The sequence below is a fragment of the Lathyrus oleraceus genome, chromosome 4, assembly GCF_024323335.1.
Source record: "Lathyrus oleraceus cultivar Zhongwan6 chromosome 4, CAAS_Psat_ZW6_1.0, whole genome shotgun sequence".
NCBI lineage: Eukaryota > Viridiplantae > Streptophyta > Magnoliopsida > Fabales > Fabaceae > Lathyrus > Lathyrus oleraceus.
In genome coordinates, this window is record NC_066582.1 from 294,466,022 (window position 1) to 294,492,428 (window position 26,407).

A 26,407-nucleotide genomic window follows, 5' to 3' on the forward strand; every position below is an offset into this window, starting at 1 on the left:
GTTATGTGTGCTAAATTGTTCAAAAACATGATGTTTAATATGAAATTGAGGATCTTAAAGTATGTACGAAATTATGAATTTTGTGATTAATTGATGGAACAACATGTTAGATTAATAGGAAATAACATGCTAATGCATATTAATCATGTATGTATCAATTTTAGACTCTTTGAGAATGTTTGAGATTGAATTAGAGGGATTTTGGAGGTTCTGCAGAGCCAGAATCACGTTCTGATTTTTACAGGTCTGAACAATCTCGCTTAGCAAGGGTGAGTTCGCTTATTGAGGACTCGCTTAGCGAGCTACTGTGTTCGCTGAAGCGAGCGTGACATGGTGAGGGTTCTGGGTTTTTGTGAGTCTCGTTTAGCGAGCGATTCGTCGTTCAACGGATAGAGGTCTCGCTTAGCAAAAGTGATAGCGCAACGATGTTGTTTTTGTGTCGAATTGTCAGTCTGCTTCCGATTCCATAGACGATTGGTTATTGTTTGGGTGTGTTCAATAAGAGAAGTTGATATACTTTAGTTTTATGTGATTATATCTTCAATGTGTGGAGATATGTTATGAATTATATATATATATATATATATATATATATATATATATATATATATATATATATATATATATATATATATTATATATATATATAATTGTGTGAATTATTGTACATGTTTTGCTATTGATTGATGAGCTGAGTGGTTAAGAGTGAGAACAACTCGTATTGTGTTGATTGCATATTGAATTATGACTGGGGTTGTAGTCTTTGCTATGTTCTTGTGCGATCGTTTGTAGTCAGTGTGGGGTTGTACTCGTTGTTGTGTTATTCTCATTGCACTGTGATATGTCATGCATCATATGTTGTCGTTGTTGTGAAAAAAGACATGTTTACTAGTTCAGAGTGGGGACTAGTGACTTGTCTCAAGTTTAGAGTGGAGGTTTGGAGTTCAAAGTGGGGGCTCGGGGTTCGTAGTTGATTGAAATCCAGTTCGTATAAATAACCAATTATTGAGTCGGTACCGCATGCATATAGAGCCGAGTTGTGAGTCTGGTTCAGAGTGAGGACCGTGACAAGCATAGGTTGAGTCGATTGTCGCATTACATTATATAACGATTATGCAAATGAGATGCTTCTGTATTGATGAATACTCTGATATAATTGTGAGAGTTTGACTGTGATGTGGGCGAGTTGTGAATACATGATATTTGAGGTGTATATCTAATACATGTATGATTATTTCAAATTTTAAGAATTTATAAAATAATTTGAAATCTTAAAATTTTATATTATAAATCCTTTGAAATTCAAATTGAAAAAAAAATTAATCGTACTGGAAAAAAATCTAAAAACTCAATATAATCGTACAAATTCTTTTAAAATTTTCAAAACTCTTTTAAATTTATCAAAAACTTTTAACCGAAAACAATCTTTCAAAATCCTAATCCAATACATCACTTAAAGATGAAGTAATAATTTTGTGTGTATGAATCATGTATGAATAATTTCACATTTCTTAAGACTTATGTAAATTATGCAACCTATCCCTTATGAAAACAACTTGGTCGGAAAGGTCCTCGTTAACCTAGAAGTGATCATATAGGAGAGCTCTCCACCATCAGTTCGGCTACGAGAATATCCTTAGGCCTTCATCCAAGACAATTGATAAAAGCTCTCAAAAGAGGGGAACAAGTGAATGACCTTCCATTGGTGAACATGCCTCCAAGAGGCCACGAGAATAAGTGTCGGGCCCAAATAGGCTAGACCTATGAAGGATATCATGTGTCACACCAATACTTAAATCTCCACCGTTCCTTAATGGTTATGGTATGTCTCTAGAGAAGATTATTCTTATTTTACTAGTAAGGAAGATCCACCATGTCGAGAGGAGATGATGAAAATGACATAACAAATATGTATGGTTATCGCCTTATTGGCCTTTAGATCAGTGTCAAAGGGACACAATTTCCACTGTGAGTTTTTTGAGGGACAAGGAAGCCCTTCAAGAACGTCTTGACTCAACTACAGTTGAAATAGATACTATTCTTCGTGAGCTCACCGTCATGAAAACTCTTGAAACAAATGGGTGATGAGGTGCATAAATATGGATCTCCCTCTTCTCAAGACAAGATGGAAAAGGAATGGGCATTGTCGGAAAAGGAAAAGATGACAACCTTAACTATTATTTGGAAGAAGTTATTTGATACAAAAATCATTATTGCCAATGTCAAAGGAGAACTAGATGAAGCCTTGTGCAAAGCAAGTAAGGATTTGAAAGCCACTAATAAAAGGTTGTACGTGGTTGAGTCCAAGCATAACTATTTGAAATAACAATATGTGAAGGCATTTGAGTTCAATAATTCTATCATGTAGGTTTCCTTTGAGAATGCTTTGAGCAAGTTGAATTCTTTCACCTTGAAATAAAGATATCGAGGGAGCAAATTCACTTTGAACATGAAATAATGGATGGTAATATAGTCACCCTTTGAATTGGATTGGTCCTATTGGTCTGTATGACCGTTCCAGAACAATAGCATTGAGCTAAACGTCCATGATCCATAAATAATACATCATTGCCTAAATTTCTACGACTATAAGAATACAAGTCACCAGTAATTAAATCTTGTGGGACTAACCGTTCAAATTTGAATTCAATAACTTTGATAGTGTAGCTGAATCACATAAAAGTATTGAATACGATATTTTCACTTAAAACCTAAATGCATTATGTTTATATATGTTTCTCATTTATATGTTGTTGAACATTTATTTTCTATGTATCACGAGACCTCTAATTTACTCTTCACACGTCATCAACAACAATCAAAGTTTCTTCTATTGAATAGGATAGGTTATAAATGACACCATGATCAAACGACGTCATATATTTATACTATAATACAATTATACATGAACTAACTTATAAGTTTAAAATGGTTTCAATTATACAAAGGAAAAAACTGAGAGAAAATTTTAAATTATAAACTATAAACTACTTGAATTAATTTATATTAAAAAAAGATTATAAGATAGTAAAATTAAATTATAAACTTGTGAAAAATCGACGGTTATTATCCATATTATTTTTAAATATACAAATTTATCTCAGATTAACTTTACCAAATAAAGCCTTAATAGTTAGAAAAATATTCTTACTGTTTTAATGTTTTCCATGGTCTCATAGTTAATTGACAACTTGAAAGATACTTAGTGTGTTTCCCGAATAGAAATTCTTAGTCTAAAATAAATGAAAAAAAAGGGAATTGCTTAAGATATCATGAGCATTGATTTTTCACTATAGTGAAAAATTAAAACTATCCTTAAAATTCGAAAATACATCTTCAAACATACTCCAATCACATTCGTTTTTGAGTCAGACCTTTTAAGACTATGTCAAACAAGATCACAAAAATACATCTCTATGTAATTTGCACAGATACATCTCTATACACTCTTTTAATAAAAAAGGTGTCAGAGTCTTTTCTCCTTTCTCACTTTTTAAAATATTCTCTCAAAACACAAATTTTCAAAACCTCAACTATTAAACTCTCTCAACTCATATTCTCTCAAACTCATTCAACTCACTTCAAAATTTCTACCATCAACATCCAATCGATCAAAGAGCTCACTCAACATCAAACTAAACTCACATTTAGTAAGTTTTTGAATTTTCTATTATTTTTATTTCTATATATATTTGTAGAAATTGAGCATTAGGTGATGTATTAGGTAGTTTAGATATGTTATTTAAACGAGCAATCTGAATGATAGGTAGTTTAAATGATCAATGCATTATTTTGGATGTCGGAATGGACTACATTTCCGCCATTTTCATGATTTTGAGTTGCAGAACATTATGGAGATGCATCTCTAGATTATTTCACCGTTTTGATTTCCAGAATCTGGAGATGCATTTCTGAATTTTATCTATCTGCATTGTCTGGTTTCAATTCATTGTGTTTCATGTGTATAACGCTTGTGTGATTTAATTATAGGCATTGCCACTGATAAGCAAGATAGATTAAGGCATGATAGAGTTGTGCATCTTGCATTAGTTCGGAAAGAAAAAACCCAATCATCGCAGGCACCGGTAGGTTCTATCTAGGTTGATACGGAGGCGTCAATTTCCGGGGCTCATGCATCGCCGCCTTCGTCTTCCTATAAGAGACAAGTGTCACCTATCCAGGCACCCCAAACACCCCAGACACCCGAGGGGTTTGGAGGAGGCTCGTCTGACTTATCGTTGTTTCCTCTATACCTGGATCATGTTGCCATACATGTTTGGGACGAAGAGGTAAAAATTTCAATTGTATTCATTATTCGAAAATTCATCAACCATGGTCGTAAGATTACAGACCTGCCGCATCCTTTTGAGTATTCAAAATGTGATGCAACTATCTGGGTTGGGAGGCTTGTGCAAGATCGATTATGTTAGGGTTAACCATGATATGTTGTCCGCGTTTGTACAGAGATTGCACTCGGAGACGTCATCTTTTCATCTTCCATGTGGTGAGATATTTATCACACTAGACGATGTATCATGCCTGTTGCATCTTCCGATAAGGGGGAGACTGTTAGACCATGGTAGGAATATCATAGATGAGATAGTGGAGATGATGGTGAACTATCTGGGAATTGACCCAGGGGATCCCCTGCAGGAGATAAAAACCACCAGGGGGTGTCATGCTAGGTTTCGATTCCTAGAGAGATTGTATATAAAACAACTGCATGTGGTAGAGAAGGATGCTGGTGATGATGAATAGGTTATGCAGCATAGAGCATACACATTGAGAGCATACATGTTGTACTTAGTTGGCACATTCATTTTTGTGGACAAAAGTGTTACTTATGTAGATGTGGTCTACTTAAGATACTTCGCTGTCTCGGAGCAGATCCATGAGTACAATTGGGGTGGGCGCTCGTGTGGTCTACATGTTCTCCAAGTTAGTTGAAGGTTGTATGTGGAAGACCAAACAGATGACACATAACATCACACTGTTGACGGTAATATTTCTACATTTTTAGTGTTTACGTGTCATTTTCATTACACTTTTGTTATGCTCTTACTAATGATTCATATGTACCATTTTTAGGCTTGGATCCTCCAACACTTCCCATGCATATCCGTCTGGTCATGTGCATTGACCTACACTAAGGATATGTCATGTGCTTCTACATCCATCTCGCTTAGAGGGAATCACTCGACAAAGTCATTCAAAGTGTATCTTGACCATTTATAGTAGAGGATATACATTTCCAAGTGTACGTAGATCACTATGAGACGTGACCCTTGGACGACATGACCTTATGCTCTGGATGGTTGACTTATGGGTCATGTCTGATGTATCCATATCTGCCTGAGTGTGTCATGCGGAGGTTCGACTACATGCAATTTGTTCCTAGAGACCTCTACGATTCTGCTCCTCCTGCTATGACACAGAAAAATGTAGATACCATGTTTTATGATTACCTTAATCATTTGGTACCAGATGAGACACATAGTATCATAACTCCTAACGAATTGAGTGTTGCATACAGCTAATCCAATGGTATTTTAGGGTGTCACATCCCTATATAACACAGGATGCTCTGGAAAATCCACAGAGGTCGGCTCATCGTAAGATACTAGAGGTGGAATAGGTTAGGACCAATCATGTTGTTGATGTGTTGCTTAGATGATAATGTATCATGGATATTACACAAACTAGTATAAACAGAGAAATCTTTTTGGAAGGCTCTGAAGCAAGGGACATTCTAGATGCCATCCTGGAGGAGGCACGGTCGAGATTGCAGTACAGGAGGCAGCGTAGGAGCAGGGGACTCGGGTCCGACATACACAGTAGTATATAGTATTTATACTAGGAGCAGTAATATTGATTGTATTTTATTTTTACTTTATATGTATTACGGAGTTATATTTTCGTATTATTCCTAAAGTATATGGTTTAATTTATATAAAATTGAATATAGTATAGCTATAATATATCGTCAATTTCAACTGTACATCTTCAAAACATAGTCAAAAAAAATTTATCTTGTGTAAATACATAAATGAATCTCCGTATTCTATTTGAGGTGAATATAAAGGTACATCTTCAGATTAATTTATCTCAAAATGGATGTCTCAATTAGGAATATATGGGATGCGTATATGATGAATCTGAAGATGCATCTCCAGACTAAGTTATGAAAAACATATGGGGTGAGACCCACCTGAAACATGTTTTGATGTGAAAAATATACGTCCAAAAATTCATTTCCGGATTCTGAGAAATTTTTTCAAAATTCTCTTGGGGTGCTTTTCCGATACTTAGGATGGGATAAACAATTCCAAAAAAAAAAACTCATCTTTAGACATGTGTGAAATATTTTCTCATACATACATTTGCACGTGTTGAATAATTTGAATCATGTACTACTCTTTATCCTTCACTGATGGGGCAGTGTGTTTATGCCTCTCACAGTTGATGCATTTCTGGCCTAGTTTCAAAACTATCCTTAGGGGTTAATTAAGAAAATCGTACAATGATTAAATATTTCTCTCTTAGTAGTGATTTTCTGCTATCAAGATGGGCCAATTTTCTATATAATAGCCATGGAATGTGTTTTTCTTCTTTTGTTTCCTAATATGTTATCACATCCAAAGCTCTTCTGAAACAATCTAACATTACCTTATTTTACATTAATCACAATGAGTGACTATTTCATACAATGACTAAAATCTATCGACATAAACATATTCAGACATCTTTTATCTTCAACTTTTTAATTGAACAAAAATGCAGAATTTCAAATATGCAATTATCAATGAATATCAACTGAAAAACTTGATTTCCTTCACTATTTTAAAGTATGAAGTATTTTTGTTGAACTCGGCTGAAATGAAAAATACATATTTATAAGTTTTCTTCCATTGTAATCTTTTCAAGAAGCCCCAAGAATCTGACCAAACATGAATCTGCAAGCTTCAGAAATCATGACAGTCCAATCGCACACTGCCAAACATATAGCAGAAGAAGTTATTCAAAGCCCATAAAGTATAAAAGTTTGTTTGACTTATTTCCATCCATAAACCTTGACAGTTGAAACAACAAAAATATCCAAATCTGCAGAAGAAGCTAAGAAAGTCTAACAAGAACAATTTTCAAGCCTTATCCCATTAAGTGGGTTACATGGATCAAACTACGCTATATTGTTCTATTAAAAACCATATTTCTATTCAACTCACTAAACTTAAGATCTTTCTTAATAGTTTCTCTCATAATTTTTCTAGGTCTTCATCTACTTCTTACAGTTTGACTAGCCTCCATCTGATATGCTCTTCTTATTATAGAATCCACGGAGCTTCTCTCTACATACTGAAACCGCTTAAGTCTAGTTTTCACCATCTTTTCTACTATAGATGCTACCTAACACTCTTTTTAATACTTTCATTTCAAATCGTATCTCGTCTATTTTTACCACACAACCAACGCAACATCCCCATCTCTGATATACTTAGAATAACAAAAAATGCTAACAAACTTGTTATCCTAAAACACATAACAGTGCACATGAAACCTGAAAAATCCTTAATTTAGTATGCCAAATAAAAAAGAGACAACGAGAGTTCTCACCTTAAGGAGACACATTCGAGTCAAATTTAAGTTGACATGTGACAGAGCCCCTTGGTATATCGGTTAATCTTTTGAGAGAACAATACTTGTTTGTCAGGTGTATTGAAGGATCAAATGAAATAAGCATTGTGTCCAAAATTTGTCCGTTATGCAAAATATATTCAGCAAATGCTAGCTCATCTTCAACTCCTTGATATCCTTCTATGTGAATAAATGTCAGGTGGGATTTGAGACATTTCGGAACTGTTGTTGACCTTGGCTCCCATGATCCGAAAGGTGGTGGCTCCTCCTACAAGCAATAAGGGACAAAATGACTCAGATATACTTCTGTGTCTATTGATACATACCTATAATTGAACTTGGAACTCAACAAACCTTGGTACACTGAATTATGAGAACTTGAAGCACATGACATTTCACAAGCACGTTGAGCATTAGATCATTGTTGAAGCAAGGAAGAATGAACTTTAGATGATTTAAATTGCAAAATTCTGGATAATTTAGAATTGGGTTGCAAAGTGGCCACTGCTTGTACAGGATAACAACAAGTGATGTGCAATGTTACTACAAAACTATATAATATGTATATTGAGAGTACTTAGAACAAAAACAATAATAATAAAATTTTAACCTTTGATGTCGAATGACGCAAAAGTAGATGTAAATCACCATTTTGATGGTGGAGGAGGCAGAGTATAGGGTCGACAAAATCACTTTGGCGCAGAGAAAAAACGTCAAGATATGCTTCCTCGACATTTTGCAAGTTGCCAATGATACCCAGTGTGGTTTTGGCGATGCCACCGCTGTCCCTTGAACTAAGCCAATCAGAATCTATTTCAAGGCAAGTCCAAGAGAAATTCCGTTCGGAAGATTTCAACCTCTTGGAGGAAGGTGGCACGGGAACTTTGGTCAAGAATGAAGAATCAAAGTAAGTATCAAAAGTTTTGAGCACGGGGCAGCAAGAGAGAAAGGGAATTAATGGGTCCACAATGTCTATCTCGTTTTCCACGATGTCTATATCAAGCTCCAAAATGCCTGGGTCGATTTTCAACTTCTTCAACGACGGAAAATGAACAGAAGAATATTGAATCTTCATATGGATTGAACCAACTAGACTGCTTTCAAAAGACAAATTACATAACATTCAAGTTAGCTTCAACTTATCACCTAAAGATTTGTAAAAACAAATTTCATAAAATTTTAAAACCTGAGAATCTAGCCAATTTCATAAAATATAAAAGTTAATTCTATTAAAATTAAGTTACCTGAGGGAAACGAGATTGGTACAGTTCAAGAAAGAATGAGGGAGGAGACAGAGTCGGGCTCCTAAGCCATTGGAAATTGTGAGATCCAGTTCTTCAAGGTGGGGACCAATGGCAGCATGGAGCCACACGTCGACGCAGTCGCCGGGAAAGTGGTAAACATCCGAGATGCTGCAACTGAGATGAAATTTTCGGATGTCCCTGGATTTACGGAGGGAAAGCACAGCGTTCACAAAAAATGCAAACCTTTTGAACATTTTGCGAAACTCACCGTTCCAGTCGGAGTCGTCGAAGTGGAAGGCTTGGAGATGCTTCCAGAGGTGGCGCCACCTGCGAGACACAAGGCCCATCTTCGCGACGGAGATTCTGGTTGGGAGGAAGGACAGTATATGGCACAGAATAGGGTCCGGTAGAGTGCTTATCATGTCGTTTTCTACTTCTTTCAGTCGTTTCGGCGCCATGGTCGTTTTCCTTTGAGCTCAACTTTGAATTTCCAGCTTTTACTTCAAATTCTGACCTAATAGACGCTCAATTGGGGCGTCTATTGCATTTGCATCCGAGTTCAAAACATGGATGGCATGGACCCACACGACTGCCTTCTTTTTCTTGCAATTTTTTTATAACAAAATTGTTCCAATGTATGCCTATTAAATGAGAAGATTTCATATTAATTCTCATATTACATCTGGTTACTATTATAATAAACGTGACTTTTTTTTTATATTATGTATGTAATCCATATAGAACTAGATACATTGAGTTTATTGGAAGGGGTATGTTTTACAATATGAAAATCTTTTCAACCTATATTTATTGTTATAAGTTATTTGAATTTGTGTTTTTGTTGACTAAGTTTAGAATTTACTTTTTATAATTGTGTTATATTTTTATTTTTTAAAATTTGTTATGTTTAAAAGTTATTTTTTAAAAATTATATTTTTAATTTGTATAAATTAGATTCTTGCGATCTGATCAGGAGCTTTTGTCCCGCCACCCATACAATTAGGAGTGTTTAAAACTGAATCAACTCGATAGAAAAATCATAAATCAGAAAAAATCATCAAACAATCAGAGATTATAAGATCCAGAGAAACGGACATTTCGATGTCATTCAAACTATCAATCACCACTAGTGCATCAAAGAACAGAAGAAGATTCTCAATTCCCAATCCCGCGGCTACCTCCAAGGCATGTCTAATGGCCACAACTTCAGCAAGTGAAGGGTCCCTAGTAGAGATATCCTTCTTTTGACGCTGAAAGGATGATGTCACCACTGCTATCGGACAAGACACATCCCATAGCCATAGTTCCATCATTGAAACAACATGCATCAATGTGAATCATAGTATGGCCCTTTAAGTTATTCAGGATGTCGCCTAAAGTCACAACCTTCTTTCTCCACTTTAGCCCCAGATTAGCACCATTGAATTCCTGCATTATTTCCACATCCTTCGTTGCCACTATGGAGGGAATAAACTTACCTGCATTGAAAACAACTTGACTCCTGTAAAACCAAATGATAAAAGGTGAAAGCCACAAGTTGGATTTCGTACGGATTTGCACCTGTCAACCATTGTTCCAGACAGAGAAACACATCAGGGATATCATCTGTATGGATTCCTAAAGGGGAGGAAAACCAAACCATCTTTGAGAAATTGCATTTCAAGAAAAGATGTTTGGTTGTTTCCATAGAATTATGACAGATAATACATTCATTCAATGTGTTGACTCTTTTCCTGAGAAGATTGTTCCTAACTGGCAAGAAATTATTTACCAACTAATAGGATCACTCTAGTAATCTAGCAGAAATAGTAATAAAACAGTAATAATGATGCTGAAAAGATGTCTGTATTACTATAAAAGGAGCTAGAGTTCATATGGGATCTAGCTCATTACAGGATTCAGCAAGAAAAATAAAGAAGAAAGCTAGAAAATGGAAAATGGAATAGGCTCTTCGAGAGGCCTTGGCTCTCCTAGGTAGGAATTTATCCAAATCAAGCATACTGACATGAGAACATTCTCTCTGCATATATTGAGAGATCTGATTTCTCTCTCCTATCTGCCAGCTGGCAGATCCCATGTGCACTCCCATGTGCACTCTAACAGAATTAGCTAGCTGTAGGAATTAGGGAATATTCTCTCCACCTCTCCTCCCACGTTTTCTGCTATACACCTTACCATATCTAACAATACCCCCTCCTTCAATATTATCCTTGTCCTCAAGGATAAATTCTGGAAACTCCTGTTTCATTTTTTCTACCAGTTCCCATGAATTTTCAAACTCTGGTAACTGCTTCCACTTGATTAGCACTTCAAACTCTCCACTTTCATTTCTCCTGGTCTCCCTAACTTCCTCAGGCACTGGTTCTAGGTGCCACTCTTCATTCATACAAGAGGGTAATGGTTGGGGTTCCACATTAGGTGCCACTGCCTTCTTCAGTAATGAGACATGAAAAACTGGGTGCACCCTTGTGTCCTCTGGCAGTTTCAGCTTGTAAGCTACTGCTCCCAGTTTTTGTAGAATTTCATAAGGACCATAGAATCTGGGGCTTAACTTCTGGTTGACTCTGTTGGCCAGTTTCTTTAACTTATAGGGCTGAATTTTCAAAAACACCATATCTCCTACCTCATACTCCACCTCTCTTCTGTGCTTATTTGCCTGATTTCTCATGACATCTTGAGCTTTTAGCAACTGTTCCTGCAACTCTCTGATCATAACATTTCTTTCAGCTGTCAACTTATTTACCTCATCTACTGCTGAAACTTGGGCATCTCCCCTTATTAACACTGGTGGAGTCCTCCCATATAAGGCCTTAAAAGGTGTGGTTTTCAATGATGCGTGGTAATTTGTATTATACCAATATTCTGCCCAGGCCAGCCATTTAGGCCATTGTTTTGGTTTGAGTCCAGTCACACACCTTAAATAGGTTTCTAAACACCTATTGACCACCTCAGTTTGCCCATCAGACTGAGGATGGTAAGCACTGCTGTATTTTAATCTAGTACCTGCTTGTTTAAACAACTCAGACCAGAAATTGCTTAGAAACACCTTGTCCCTGTCAGACACTATAGAACTAGGGAATCCATGCAGCCTTACTATCTCCTGAATGAACAGTTCAGCAATGTTTTTAGCAGTGTATGGATGACTTACAGGGAGAAAGTGAGCATACTTTGTCAACATATCTACTACCACCATCACAGTGTCCACTCCTTGGACCTTGGGCAACCCTCCTATGAAATCCATGGAAATGTCACTCCATGTCTGTGTTGGTATAGGTAGAGGTTGTAATAACCCTCCTGGACTCAAAGTTTGATACTTGTTTCTTTGGCAAACTTCACAAGCCTTGACATACTCTTGTATTCTTTTTCTCATCCCCTCCCAATACACCACACCAGCAATTTTTTTGTAAGTCCTGAGGTACCCTGAATGCCCTCCAACAGCTGTGTCATGAAACTCATGCAGAATCCAAGAAATTCTGGGTGAATTTTTTGGAATTACAATTCTGCCTTCATGATACAGTCTCCCTCCTTTAAGCTGGAACCCCTCTTGGCTGCAAGGATCAGCTAATAAGGCTTGCACCACCAATTTCAACCTATCATCACTTTGTACTTCATCCTCTAAACCTTCCCAAGCCTCACATTGAATAGTAGTGATGTGCACATACTGCATCTGTCTTGACAAAGAATCAGCTGCATTGTTCTCCTTTCCTGGCTTGTATTTTACTTCGAAATCAAAACCTAACAGTTTTGAAATCCACTTCTGTTGTTCTTCTCCCATTGTTTTCTGTTCAGTGAGGAACTTTAAACTTTTCTGGTCTGTATGAACTTTGAAATGTCTCCCTAGTAAATAGGGTCTCCACTTTTGAATTGAGACTACAATAGCCATGAGCTCCCTCTCATAAACTGACTTCTGCTGAGCTCTGTCAGACAAGGTCTGACTCATATATGCAATAGGCCTTCCTTCTTGCATCAAGACAGCACCTATCCCCTTACCTGATGCATCAGTTTCCAAGATAAACTCCTTGTCAAAGTCTGGCATAGCTAGTACTGGTATGGTAGTCATTGCTTCTTTAAGCTTCTCAAAAGCTTCTTGAGCCTCCCTACTCCATAAAAAACTATCCTTCTTGAGTAATTGGGTTAGAGGCCAAGCAATTTTCCCATAATTCTTCACAAATTTCCTGTAATATCCAATGATGCCCAGAAATCCTCTCAACCCTTTTAGCTCTTTAGGAATGGGCCATTTCATCATGTCCTCAATTTTCTTAGGATCAACTGCTACACCTCTTCCAGAAATGATGTGCCCAAGATACTCAACCTCCCCCTGTGCAAAATAACACTTCTTCTTATTTGCAAACAACTTGTGGTCTCTTAGTACTTTCAGAATTTCTGTCAAATGTTGCTTGTGCTCCTCCCTCCCTTTACTGTAAACCAGTATGTCATCAAAGAAAACTAAGCAAAATTTTCTTAAATAAGGCCTCAACACTTCATTCATTAATGCTTGAAAAGTTGAGGGAGCATTGGTTAGTCCAAAAGGCATAACCAAATACTCATAGTGACCCTCATGAGTCCTGAAAGTTGTCTTGGCTACATCATCTTCCCTCATCCTGATTTGGTGGTAACCAGATTTTAAATCTAGTTTAGAAAATATCACTGCCCCTCCTAACTCATCCAATAACTCTTCAATCACTGGTATAGGAAATTTATTTGGTATGGTGACCTTGTTTAAGGCCCTGTAATCAGTGCAAAATCTCCAGCCTCCATCTTTTTTCTTGACCAATAAAACTGGGCTTGAAAAAGGGCTGGTACTATGTCTTATTATCCCTGCCTGCAACATTTCCTTCACAATCTTCTCTATCTCATTCTTTTGGTAAAAGGGATATCTATAAGGTCTGATGTTAGGAATATCAGCACCTAATTTGAGGGGTATAGCATGATCCTGTTCTCTGGGGGGTGGTAATCCTGTTGGTAAATTAAACACATCCTCAAATTGTTTGAGTAGCTCTTCCCATTCCACCAGTTTAGCTGTGACATTAACTGGTGTGGTTTCACTTGAGTGCAGGTAGAACCCTACTCCATCATCTGTCAGAGCTTTTAACATAGCTTTCCATGAAGCTTGTCTAGTACACAAGGCAGGGTCACCTTGTATGCTGTACCTCTGATCTCCTTTCTCCCATTTCAGACACAATTCACCAAAATTTGCTTCAATGTCTCCTAAACTGGCCAGCCAATCCATACCTAGTACCATGTCAGTCCCACCTAAATCCATCAAAAAGAAATGTTGTTGAAATTCAATGTCTTGCAGCTGGAATTTCAACCCTGCACAGACCCCTTGATTTCTTACTTTTTCACCATTTCCTACTTCAATCACATAAACTGGAGTTTCACTCACATCCAACCCTAAGGTTGACACCAACTTAGAATCAATAAAGTTACTTGTTGCTCCCGAATCAATCAAAGTCAGCACCCTCTTTTCATTCACAGTCACCCAAACCTTAAATGATTTGTTTGAAGTAAATCCCTCCTTACTTTGCAAAGACAATTGCAAAGTTTTCAATTCTTCTTTCTCTGCCTCCTCACTTTCTGATTCCTTGTCTGGTTCTGCTTCTTCAACTTCCCCCCCCCCCCACTACTTTCTTCACAAAGTTTCAAGACCATATTCTTGAATTTGCAAGTATGGTCCCTGTTCCACTTATCTCCACATTTGAAACATAACCCCTTTTTACTCCTCTCTTCCAGCTCTGCAGGATCTAATCTTCTTCCCCTAGTTCTGTCATGGTATCCTGTTCCCCCTCTTTCACTCTCCTTCTTAGGGTTACTCATATCTCCAGGATCTTTGAACTTATAAGTCCCCCCTCTATCTTTCCAGCCAGTACTCCTTCTTCCCGCCACCTCATTCTTTTCTTCAATCAACAATGCTCGATCCATTATCTCTGCCAAATCCTGACTATCATATAACTTCAATTCAGCCTTGATTTCTTCTTTCAAACCATTTAAGAAAATGGAGTCCAACATCCCTCTTTCTTCTCTTCTTAAAGGAGCTACCAATACTTCAAACTTATCCCTGTACTCCTTCACCGTCGTCTTCTGTTTGTGGCTCAACAAGGGTCCTAATGGGTTATTCAGCAACCCCGGTTGAAACCTATGAATCACAGCTAATTTGAACTCCTCCCAAGTCCTCAATGGTGCTTGTTCTTCCCACCGTTGAAACCAGCTTAGAGCTCGATCTTCCATCGCCAAAACCACAACGTCCACCTTCTCTTGTGTACGAATTTCATAAATGCGAAAATATCGCTCAACTCGCACCAACCACCCATACGCGTCTTCTCCTTTAAACACCGGAATCTCCAATCGTCTTCTCCCTCCAAAGATTCCTCCTCTCCTATCGTCGTTCCCGTGACGGTGTCGTGGTCTCGATCTTATTGACGCTGAACTAAGATCGCTACCCTCGTCATCGTCTCCATCCCCGTCTCCATTACGCCGGTGACGTCGTGGTCGTCTCTCCTGCACGATCTGTCGTATTTGATCAACCATGATTTATGGTCTCGCTTGTTGATCTAATACTAGCTGACGAATTTGTTCCATGGATGCTTCCATGTTACCCATCCACTGCTCAATCAATTCTACACGTTTTTCCATGATGCTTCTCGTAATTACCATACACAAGGTAAACGAAACCAAGGCTCTGATACCAAAATGATAGGATCACTCTAGTAATCTAGCAGAAATAGTAATAAAACAGTAATAATGATGCTGAAAAGATGTTTGTATTACTATAAAAGGAGCTAGAGTTCATATGGGATCTAGCTCATTACAGGATTCAGCAAGAAAAATAAAGAAGAAAGCTAGAAAAATGGAAAATGGAATAGGCTCTTCGAGAGGCCTTGGCTCTCCTAGGTAGGAATTTATCCAAATCAAGCATACTGACATGAGAACATTCTCTCTGCATATATTGAGAGATCTGATTTCTCTCTCCTATCTGCCAGCTGGCAGATCCCATGTGCACTCCCATGTGCACTCTAACAGAATTAGCTAGCTGTAGGAATTAGGGAATATTCTCTCCACCTCTCCTCCCACGTTTTCTGCTATACACCTTACCATATCTAACACCAACCTCCATAAAAAGTTTTAGATTCTATTATGGACAGGGGCATGCCAGATAGCTTCCCAAACGCTTTTTCCATAAACATGTGAGGGTCTTGGAACCGCTGCCAGACTATTTTTTCTAAGTATATGATAGGTTGTGCGCACCGAATTGTCACCACTTTTGTTAGCCAACCAAATGATTGTGTCCTCTAGGAATCTCCAAGACAGAGGAATTCTTAAGATGTTACTAACATCAGCAGGTTCAAAAAATTCCTTCACCCTCTCGATATTCCAGCATCTGATATCTTTGTAAATAAGCTCACAAACCATCAAATTCTATTCCATATCTTCATCCCCTTGTTGAAGTTGTTGTCTCACAGTAGTAGGAATCCAGTTATCATGTAATGCTCTGATTTTTCCCATTCCTAGCTCTCCATCTTGAGCCTCCTAAGACCAATTCTCTTGCTCCAAACATATTTCGCCGCGCATAACTTAGGGAGTATCCAAGTTGAGCTTCCTTGATTGTACCACGAGAATAGTATTTGCTTTGGAAAATATGTTGCATAAGCAAGGGGCCACCAGTCAACGGTCTCCATACATATTTTCCCAAGAGGCTGACATTGAAATCACCAACTCCACGGAACCCCAAACCTCCAACACATTTGGCATAAGCAAGTTTATCCCAACTGGCCCAATGTATTTTCTTTTCATTTTGCGAAGACCCCTACTAAAACCTATTCATGATGGATTCAATCTCTTTGCAACAGTTATCAAGAAGTCTAAAACAACTCATCATATAGGTTGGTATAGCTTGAGCAACAAACTTTATTAGAAATTCCTTTCCATCCCTTGATAAGCATTTTTCCTTCCATCCCTTAACCTTCTTCCACACCTTGTCAATTACTTGAGAAAAAACCTTTTTGGATTTACCAAAAATTGATGGTAATCCAAGATACTTCGAGTGAGAAGAAATAGTCTTTACCCCCATCCTTTGTCGAATCATATTTATGCCATCAACATCCATATTTTGACTGAAAGAAGCTTCAAATTTCTCAAGATTAGCAAGTTTACCAGAAGCCTCCTGATAACTTTAGAGAATGTTCATGACTCTGTCTTCTCTCCCATTAGCCCTGGTAAGCAATAAACTATCATTAGCGAAAAAGAGGTGAGTGATGATCAGAGATTTCCTGGAAATCTTAACTTCATGGATGCTCGCCTCCCTAGCCTCCCTCTTCAGTAATCCTGACAACACATCTGCACATAAAACAAATAGGTAAGAGGAAATGGGGTCTCCTTGCCAGAGCCCCCTCTCAGGCATAAACTCCATGCTAGGTTGACCATTGATGAGAATCTTGTAAAAAATTGTCTCTATATAACAACGAATCAGCCCCACCATACAAGAAGGAAATCCCATCGTCTCCATAGTTCCAGAAACAAAATACCACTCAATTCTATCATACGTTTTTGTCACATCGAGCTTGAGCGCCATAACACCTTTCTTCCCTTTCGTCTTCTTCTTCATCCAATGGAAGAGTTAAAGAGCAATGAGAGCATTATTAGTAATGAGTATTCCCTTCACAGTGGCATTTTGCTCTTCATTAATCACCTCTGGTATAATAGCTTTAAAAGTCTATTAGCAATAACCTTTATAACCAATTTCATCACCACATTGCACAGGTTGATCAATCTAAAATATTTGCGGGAGATGGGATGCTTGCATTTAGGGATGAGAGCAATACAAGTTGAGTTCAGAAGGAGAGAGTTGGCAAGCCATAAGGTCCCAAGACCTTCAAGGGTTGCATTTGGTGAAGCACTTCCTCAATCTCGTTCTCTCAATACACACCAGCCCACCAATTTCTTTGAGCACCCAACAACTTACCTTAACAGCAGCACACATATTAACAACTGTTGAAAGATTGGATGTGGCTTTTTCTCCTATTATTCTTACTTGCTCTGGCTTTTTCAGCCTTCATGCGTTGTACATGTCGAACACTGTCAGCCAACTGGGCCATATCCCATAAGTATTGGGTATCTAATTTATTTCTGATGGAATAATCTAAACTGCCAGCGGTCATTTCGACTAACTCGTGCTCAGGCACTTGTGTGAAATACCTTGCCTTCAACAAACGAAATCTATTGAGATAATCATCTATTGGCTTAGTAAATTTTCTCTTAATACTAGCCAATTCTTTCAGATTAATCTTTGACTGTCCCACGTAAAATTGTTCATGGAACAATCTTTCTAGACGGGTCCAATCATGAACTAAATTTGTTGGGAGCGTGGTGAACCATGTAAAGGCATTCTTAGTGAGAGAATTGGGGAAATACTTTATTCTCAGGTTTTCATTATTGGCGATGTCCCCTGCCTCAGTTAGATACCTTGCCACATGTTCGACGATAGATTCACTAGTATCTCCAAAAAAATCGTGAACTTTGGGACCTTCAATCCCCTAGGCAATTCGATCTGCAAAATGTACTCTGAAAATGGGGAGTTATAGTTTGGCCTATGGAGGCCAATGTTTACCCCATTTCGTGCCATAATCCTCTCGACCATGGTAGTCAAGTTGTTATATCATGTCGAACTCGATGTATGACTTCGTTTGCATCTTGATTCCTGTTAACCATTACCACCCTTGGTTCCCTTTCCCTCGGCACTTGTTGTTCGATCCTGAGAGGTTCGACTCCAACCCCCTGGTTTTCCACGTCTTCACAGGGTGCATTTCAATGGGCTTAGTTAATGGTAGGGTCCTTCTCAAGGATTTCTCCTTGGTTTTCTACTACCCGTTCCCTTCGAAGTTGTCGAGGCGCTTGTGGAACCCCAAAGAAGTTTGAAATTTGCGTCATCTGCGCTGCCATTTGTTGCTTTGTTTGGGTGGTGTTTTAAATCAAGGGATTGAATATTGTGCCCATTTGTTGGGCAAGCATATGGACCATCTCATGGTTATTTTTGTCCATTTGCTACCTTAAAACTGTTGCAGAGTTTGTAGTAAAATTGGGCATTTGTTGGGTAGAAAATCCCACCCCTGGGGGTTAGTTGATTCGACCCATATTATTAACAGCCAACCCAAACCCTTGTAAAGGAAAGAACATGTTCACCAATGGGACCAAAAATGTTGACGTCGCATTGTGCAAATTTACCATCATAAAAGTTGGCATGTCATATGGTTGTTCGCGGCCGTTCAAAAGCATTGTAAATTCAGTCACATAGGGCCTGAATGCACAAGTTCCTACTGGAGGAGGGGTCATCGGTTGACCATGCGTCCTCATATAATATAAAATTGGTCCATTTTGAGTGCTCGATGGTATGGCCGTCATACTCGTCGTGGATGGAAATTCTTCGGACACAGATATTGCGGTCGTAGTCTCCCCTGTCGACTGAGAGGGTTATTCTCCATTGTCATTTGGCGGATTCGTTATCCTTCTTACGTATCTCCTTTTTGGTATTGTTCGTTATTTGTGGCTACTTTACCACTTCTTAATCTCATGCAACGAAGTTAGAGAAGCTATAAATGAAGAACTTTTAAATACTTCAGAGATTTAAGCACTGGTCCCACTGGGCATGCCAATTTGTTTACCGTCGAAATTGGTAAACAAGCACTAGTCCAAATTCTATATTTTTGGTTACTCGCAGGATCGACTAGGTTGATTCTAGGACATGTGCTTTAATTCTTTTCAAGTTTTATCACTTATGAACATTTCGACAATGCTATTTTCGTTGAAAAAAATGTTTACGTTTGTAAAGAAACACAGAAATGTAAATGCCAATGTAAATAACTTCAAAGTAAGTTTACAAAGAAAGTAAATAATAGAATTATAAATGATTTGATACAAAAGTATAAAAATGGTGATCACACGTACATTACACTCAAGAACCTGTTTCTCAATAACACAAATACTTTGAGTAATATGTGAGTTTTTGTACAAAATGGAACACACAAATCCTCATCACTAAGATCCCTATTTATAAGAAATGGAAAATAACGATAACGAACGGTCTCTTCTCCAAAAGATGACACCAAGGAATAAACAGGGGACGGTTCTGCAACATTAGTAGAAAATCCACCAAGGATTTTTGTTTTTATATAGTCCAATGCTTTATTACTGATCAAACATTGTCTGTAACTGGATGACCATAAAGACAATTGATAGGTACTCCATGAAGCATGCTGAGGGACATGAGTGATCTAGATGGAATTTTCCCATCCTGCATAACAGGATAAATGTCTAAGGATCCAATATTGAACTGGACAAGGATGACACGGTTCATGCCTTGTGTTCAATATAGACATAAGGGCAAAAAGGATAATTGTACACACAAGTATTATCACAAAAAGGGATTTGTCATATCACATGACATTTTCGTGTCTTGGGTAGCAATGATGTGTTGCTAGATACCGCTCACTGTTTATTATGTTAAATATGTGATTTAATATAACTGCGAATATCGTAAAAACCTACAGGGTCACACACAAAAGAACGAATTGATGAGAGATAGAGTAAATAAGGAATACCGTAAGGTACGGTGCACTTAAGTGAATTGTAGAACATCGTAAGGTACGATGCACTTAAGTAGAATAAGAAATATGGTAAAGTACCACACACTTAAGTGATTTTTGGTATATCATAAGATATGGGTCACATACACTTAAGTGGACTTTTTAGCTTGTAGCTCACACAAGTGGTTCTATAAATAGAACCCTTGTGCAGAAGCATTTCATTAGATGAAATTTCGTTTCTCTCTCTCTCTATCTATCTATCTATCTATCTATCTCTCTCTCACTCAAAGTCTTCATTCGTTGCAGCTAGCACTGAGACTGAAGAAATCCGTTCGTGTGGACTGAGTAGAGTCGTTGTCACCATTCAACGCTCGTGATCACTCCTTAGATATGCATCAAAGGTTTCAATCGCCAAAAGAGGTGACGATTTCTATCATTGATCATGCGCATTCGTAAGGATCACTAAAGAAGGATTTTTTAATTTTCATTGCGTTTTGGATCGCAATTTTCCTTCACCTTTTTCCCATTTTCCCTTTTCTTTATTAACCGTCTTTCTCCCAATATACTTTCCATATTCTACCCTTAACTTAACCTTATAATTATCACATTGCCCTCAAAATCTCTACACACTCTTCTTTTCTTATTATTTAATTAAATCATTATTTTAATTATCTAAAATAACTCTAAATTATTCTAGATTAATCACATTACCACAATCCCTTAAATATTCTCCCATCTCAAGGACACGTACTCTACCAACATCCAATAATAAAATAATCATAAAAATACACAATTAAATCAAAATGACTTATATAAAATAAATTATTAAAATTGGGGTATTAATAAATCGTACAATCTTGAATGGTTAAGGCAAGATCATTTTTCTCTTTTATATGTGATTTGCGACTTATAAAAGGTCTTTTACTATTTGTTCGGTGACATTTGATACTTGCAAATAACCATCTTTAGAAGTGAATTAAATTGCATAGGTTTTTATAGGTCGCAAATATCTTTAGAAGTCGCAAATAGGAATAAACATTTGATACTTGCAAATAACCATCTTTAGAAGTGAATTAAATTGCATAGATTTTTATAGTTGCAAATATCTTTAGAAGTGAATTAAATTGCATAGATTTTTATATGAGCACTGAGGTTAATTAGTAATAACAAAAATTATTAATAGTAAAACCATATATTTTAATTCATTAATAGAATTTTTTATATGGGAAATGAAGTTAATGTAAGGGGACTAATGGATATCATGTGTTACTTATTCACATATTACTAAATAATATTATCTTCGTTTTTTTATTATAAATCGTTTTAGAAAAATATTTTATATCATCGTTTTATTATATTAATAAATCATTAATAATATTATTTTTCTTATTATATCCTTAATATTTATTATTCATTCTTCTTTTAATTATGTCAATTTATTTTTTCAATACTATTAATGAAGAATAATTTTATAAAAAAATTTATAATTTCTTTTTTTTTATACCATAATTATTATATTTTTTAATAGGTATGAAAAGTCAAAAATATCTTTTAATAAAAAAAGGAGTAATAATTAATTAGTGAAATTAATAGTAATAATTTTTTAAGGTTTTTATATGGAGTTAATGGATTAGTTATTCACCAATGACTGTCATTAATAAATAATAACAAATGAAATTAATAATAATAATATTATTATTATTATTATTATTATTATTATTATTATTATTTAATAAAAAAAAGGAGTAATAATTAATTAGTGAAATTAATAGTAATAATTTTTGAAGGTTTTTATATGGAGTTAGTGGATTAGTTATTCACCAATGACTGTCATTAATAAATAATAACAAATGAAATTAATATTATTATTATTATTATTATTATTATAATTATTATTATTATTATGAACCAAGTCAAAAAGGATGTTTTAATTGTACTATTCTTTTAGTACCATTAGAGGATAATTATCAGTTTATTTAATTAAGTCTTGCTACACAGAAAGTTACCATGTTAGAGATAAATGGATATTTGAGAGAAAAAAAAACGTTCCTTTATGGTCTATGTTCTTTCATTTAAGAGCGTTTTTTTCCATTCCTTTCGATTATAATATTATACTTCAAGTATCAATAACTATTTTAAGGTTTGATTTGAGTATGATGAATATGAATGCTATTAGTGTCATATCACCAACACCTTATGTTTCTTCCACATAAGTAACTGTGTCGCCTTCAGGTGGTACGAACCATCTTTTATAAGGTTTCTTTATTTATTTTTTTGGTAAAGAATTAATTTGACGAAATCAATAGTAGACAAACGGCAACAAATTGCGCAGCTATTTATTTAGAATAATTAAATATAAAGTATTAAGTTTAGTTTTATTTCTCATCATCATATCCATCCAAATTTGATTCTTCATTCTTAGCTTTTTTAACCCAATCGTCATGTCAAATAAAATGAAACACCATAAAATGGCTCAAATCGATATTAAATTGATACAATAAGTCTAAAAGAAGAAGTCTCACAATATTCAATGCTCCATAGTGAAAAATTTCTCAATAAATGATATCAGAGCCTGTTTCGAAAAAGGGACCGACTTACTTATATCGAAAGTCAATATTGTCAGTGTGATGAATAAGAAATGTTCCGTTGAAGAGTGTCAACGGCGCCAGTGTGGTGAATAAGAAACGTTTTGTGCGGTACAAGAATTTGTGGAAGTAAGAGGAGCTTTCGCTTGAGGGAGAGCATTGTGGACGCACACTTGAGAGAGAGTGTTGAGAATGTATAAGTGTGAGTAGTATGGATAATAATCTCACATTGGTTGAAAATATGGAGAATTGATCATTTGTAAGTGATAGAAGTCACTCACATATCACCTTAAGATTTTGGGTGAATATATGGTGTGTCTCTCACAAAGATGTTGCTCTAAAAAAAGAAGTCTCACAATGTTCAATGTTGCATAGTGAAAAATTTCCCCAACAAATAGAAGGATAATATGTAGAGAATTGATTTCATGTTTGATGGGCAGGGAAGGATAGGGGAGTTATAACTTTCCATTAATTTTAGTAATAAGTAATTGTTATAGAGGTTATTTATTTATTTTAATTAATTAATTAAATTCATTTCTTTTAATTAATTAATTAATAGAAAAATATTAATGGTGGATGTAGCTAGGTGAAAATAAATATATTAATTAGTTAATTAATAAAAAACTAAAAGTGGTGGAGGTGATTAGTAGAAATATAAAAATAAAATAAATTAATAGCGGTAGGAGTTAAATTGAGAAACACATTATAGGATTATAATTTAGTATTTAGTATGATTATGTGAAAAAAATATTAAACTTTATTTTTATTATTTTAAAAAAATTAATATAATAATATTATAAAGATATATATTCAATGAAGAAAACGTTTATTTTAGTGCATAAATCGTTTGTTTTGTTGAAGAATTAAAGTTGTTCGGTGAAAGGTGAAGTGGTGCCTCGCTAATGTGGTCTTGGGTTTCTGGTATGGTAGAAATGGACTTGTCTTTAAGGTTAGCAATTTCAACGACCATGTCAGTGGCAAAATGAAAGGAATTGTAAGAGTTGAAATAAAATTGAATTCTAGATAAAGACACATTTTCTCTATATAGTAGGAGGGTTTAAACGAAAAGCATGAAGTGCAATGTGGATCACGGTAAACCATCTAATCAATCTGGATGACTAGTAATGCTTCAAAGGCAAAATTGTCTACTCTAGGCGGGGATAGAGGAACGCATGTTTCTCGCATGCGCTTCTTTTCTTCGGTTCTGGGCCTTGTGAGCAAAGATAGTTTCCTTCTAAGCCCCTTTTCTCCCAAGCGGCCAAAAATAGTTTCTCCCAAACTCTTTTCCTTGCTTCACAAGACGAGGGTTTGTCGTATACACCCTAGACCACTTGATTGGTCCGAGGAGATAAAAAGCCTTGACGAGACGTCACTATCATTATGAGCAAACACATTAAATTCCTTTCTTGTAATAGGTAACGTTTCACAAGGAACATCTAACGCGTGTCAATATGCTAGTTAGTAATGATGTTTCTTATTCCTTTGATGAAACCTCGACCGTTAGTGGTGCACATTGGATCATACAATCCTCAATGGTTGATGCACATATAAAATATCTATGAAGCATGATTTTTCTCTTTTATGTGATTCGTGACTTGTAAAAGATCTTCTTAATGTCTTGCCAATTACGTTCTTTTCTGCGAGCTCTTCTGTTCTAGTTTCTTGGCTAAAGCTCACATGTGATCTTTGTTCGGTGGCATTTGATACGTGGAGACAACCAACCTATTTCTTTTAAGGTAAAGGCAATGTCTTTTTCTTTTAAGTTACAAGGAATTTGTGGCATAGTTGGCAATCCTATTGGCCTTTTAGTCTGGTAGTTCAATGGTTCAACTCTTTCTTGATGGCCATAAAATAATTATTCTATTCTTTTTAAAATTCTAATAAATTAATTTCTAAGCAAAAAAACATAAATGAAATTATTGATTTATTTGTGAAAAAAATAGTAAAATATAATTTTGATTATATTAAAAAATTTAATATGATAATTCTATAAATATTCGATGAAGAATCAGAGTTGATTTAAGTGCATAAACTATTTGTTTCCTTGAAGAATTAGAGTTGTTTGGTGAACAATGAAGTAATGCCTCGCTACACTGGTAATGACTCTTCATATTTCCCTTTTATGTGTTTACATTGTTCTTTAGAATGGATATTCCATCTACCATGTGAAAAAGTGATATTTCTTCAATCTGGATGGATCAGGAGACATTGGACACATCTTTTATTTTTGCCTATGAGGGTGGTTTTGATCGAGCCTTTACCGAGGTGGGGCCTCAGTCGAACTAAGGAATGTTTATCCCTGAGGAAGATAATGAAGGATAATAGCGATCCAAAATGCAACGGAATTTAAAATTTTCTCCTTTAGTGACCCTTACGAATGGGCATGATCAGTGATAGAATCGTTACCTCTTATGACGATTAAAATCTTTGATGCAGATCTACGGAGCGATCACAAACGTTGAACAATGACAACGCCTCTACTTAGTCCATACGAACGGATTCCTTCAATCTCAGTGCTAGCTGCTACGAATGAAGGCTTTGAGTGAGAGAGAGAGAAACGAAATTGCAACTGCACAAATGATTCTGCACAAGGGTTCTATTTATAGAACCAATTGTGTGGGCTGAAAGCTAAAAAGCCCACTTAAGTGTATGTGGCCCATATCTTATAATATGCCAAAATCACTTAAGCGCGTGGTAAATTACCATATTTCGTATTCTACTTAAGTACACCGTACCTTACGATGTTCTACAATTCACTTAAGTGCACCGTACCTTACGGTGTTCCTTAGTTACTCTATCTCTCATCAATCTTTCTTTTTGTGTGTGACCCTGTAGGTTTTCGCAGAATTGGCAATTATATTAAATCACGCATTTAACATAATAAACAGTGAGCGGTATCTAGCAACACATCACTGCTACCCAAGACACGAAAATATCATGTGATCTGACAAATTCTTCTGTGATAATACTTATGTGTATAATTACCCTTTTGCCCTTATGTCTATATTGAACACAAGGCATAGACCGTGTCATCCTTGTCCAGTTCAATATTGGACCCATAGACATTTATCTTGTTACGCAGGATGCGCAAATTCCATCTAGGTCAGTCATGTCCCTTAGCATGCTTCGTGGAGTACCCATCAACTGTCTTTATGGTCATCCAGTTACGGACAACGTTTGATCAGCAACAAGGCACTCGACTCTACATCTAGTGTCCATAGTGGTTTCAGGTCGAAGGGTGGTATACACCATTATCACCATGAGAATAACTTATGATACTTTGCATAACATTCTATATAGTATTCTCATAGCGGGTCAATCCAGTATGAATATTACTCTTAATATCCATACCTATGTTTAAGACTTGATA

General features: G+C 36.3%; 1 protein-coding gene across 1 annotated transcript; it reads right to left on the minus strand.

Moving 5' to 3' along the window:
• Nucleotides 1-6,803: 6,803 nt before the first annotated feature.
• On the minus strand, nt 6,804-9,503 carry LOC127075187 (FBD-associated F-box protein At4g10400). The gene is made up of 5 exons (XM_051016664.1): nt 8,877-9,503; nt 8,243-8,726; nt 7,987-8,136; nt 7,612-7,900; nt 6,804-6,990 (listed from the first exon to the last, which is right to left on the minus strand). Exons 1-4 carry the CDS (start codon nt 9,332-9,334, stop codon nt 7,613-7,615), a joined length of 1,380 nt encoding a protein of 459 aa, XP_050872621.1. The 5' UTR covers nt 9,335-9,503; the 3' UTR covers nt 6,804-6,990; nt 7,612.
• Between the last annotated feature and the right edge of the window lie 16,904 nt (nt 9,504-26,407).

Bases quoted from the DNA above. Each gene is read 5' to 3' on its own strand.
- LOC127075187 (XM_051016664.1), bottom strand. From the start codon at position 9,334: ATGGCGCCGAAACGACTGAAAGAAGTAGAAAACGACATGATAAGCACT. The intron at 8,137-8,242 runs GTTAAAATTTTA...CTGTACAAGCAG, and splicing joins TGCGTCATTCGACATCAAAG to TGGCCACTTTGCAACCCAAT. The intron at 7,901-7,986 runs GTTTGTTGAGTT...TATTGCTTGTAG, and splicing joins TCATAATTCAGTGTACCAAG to GAGGAGCCACCACCTTTCGG.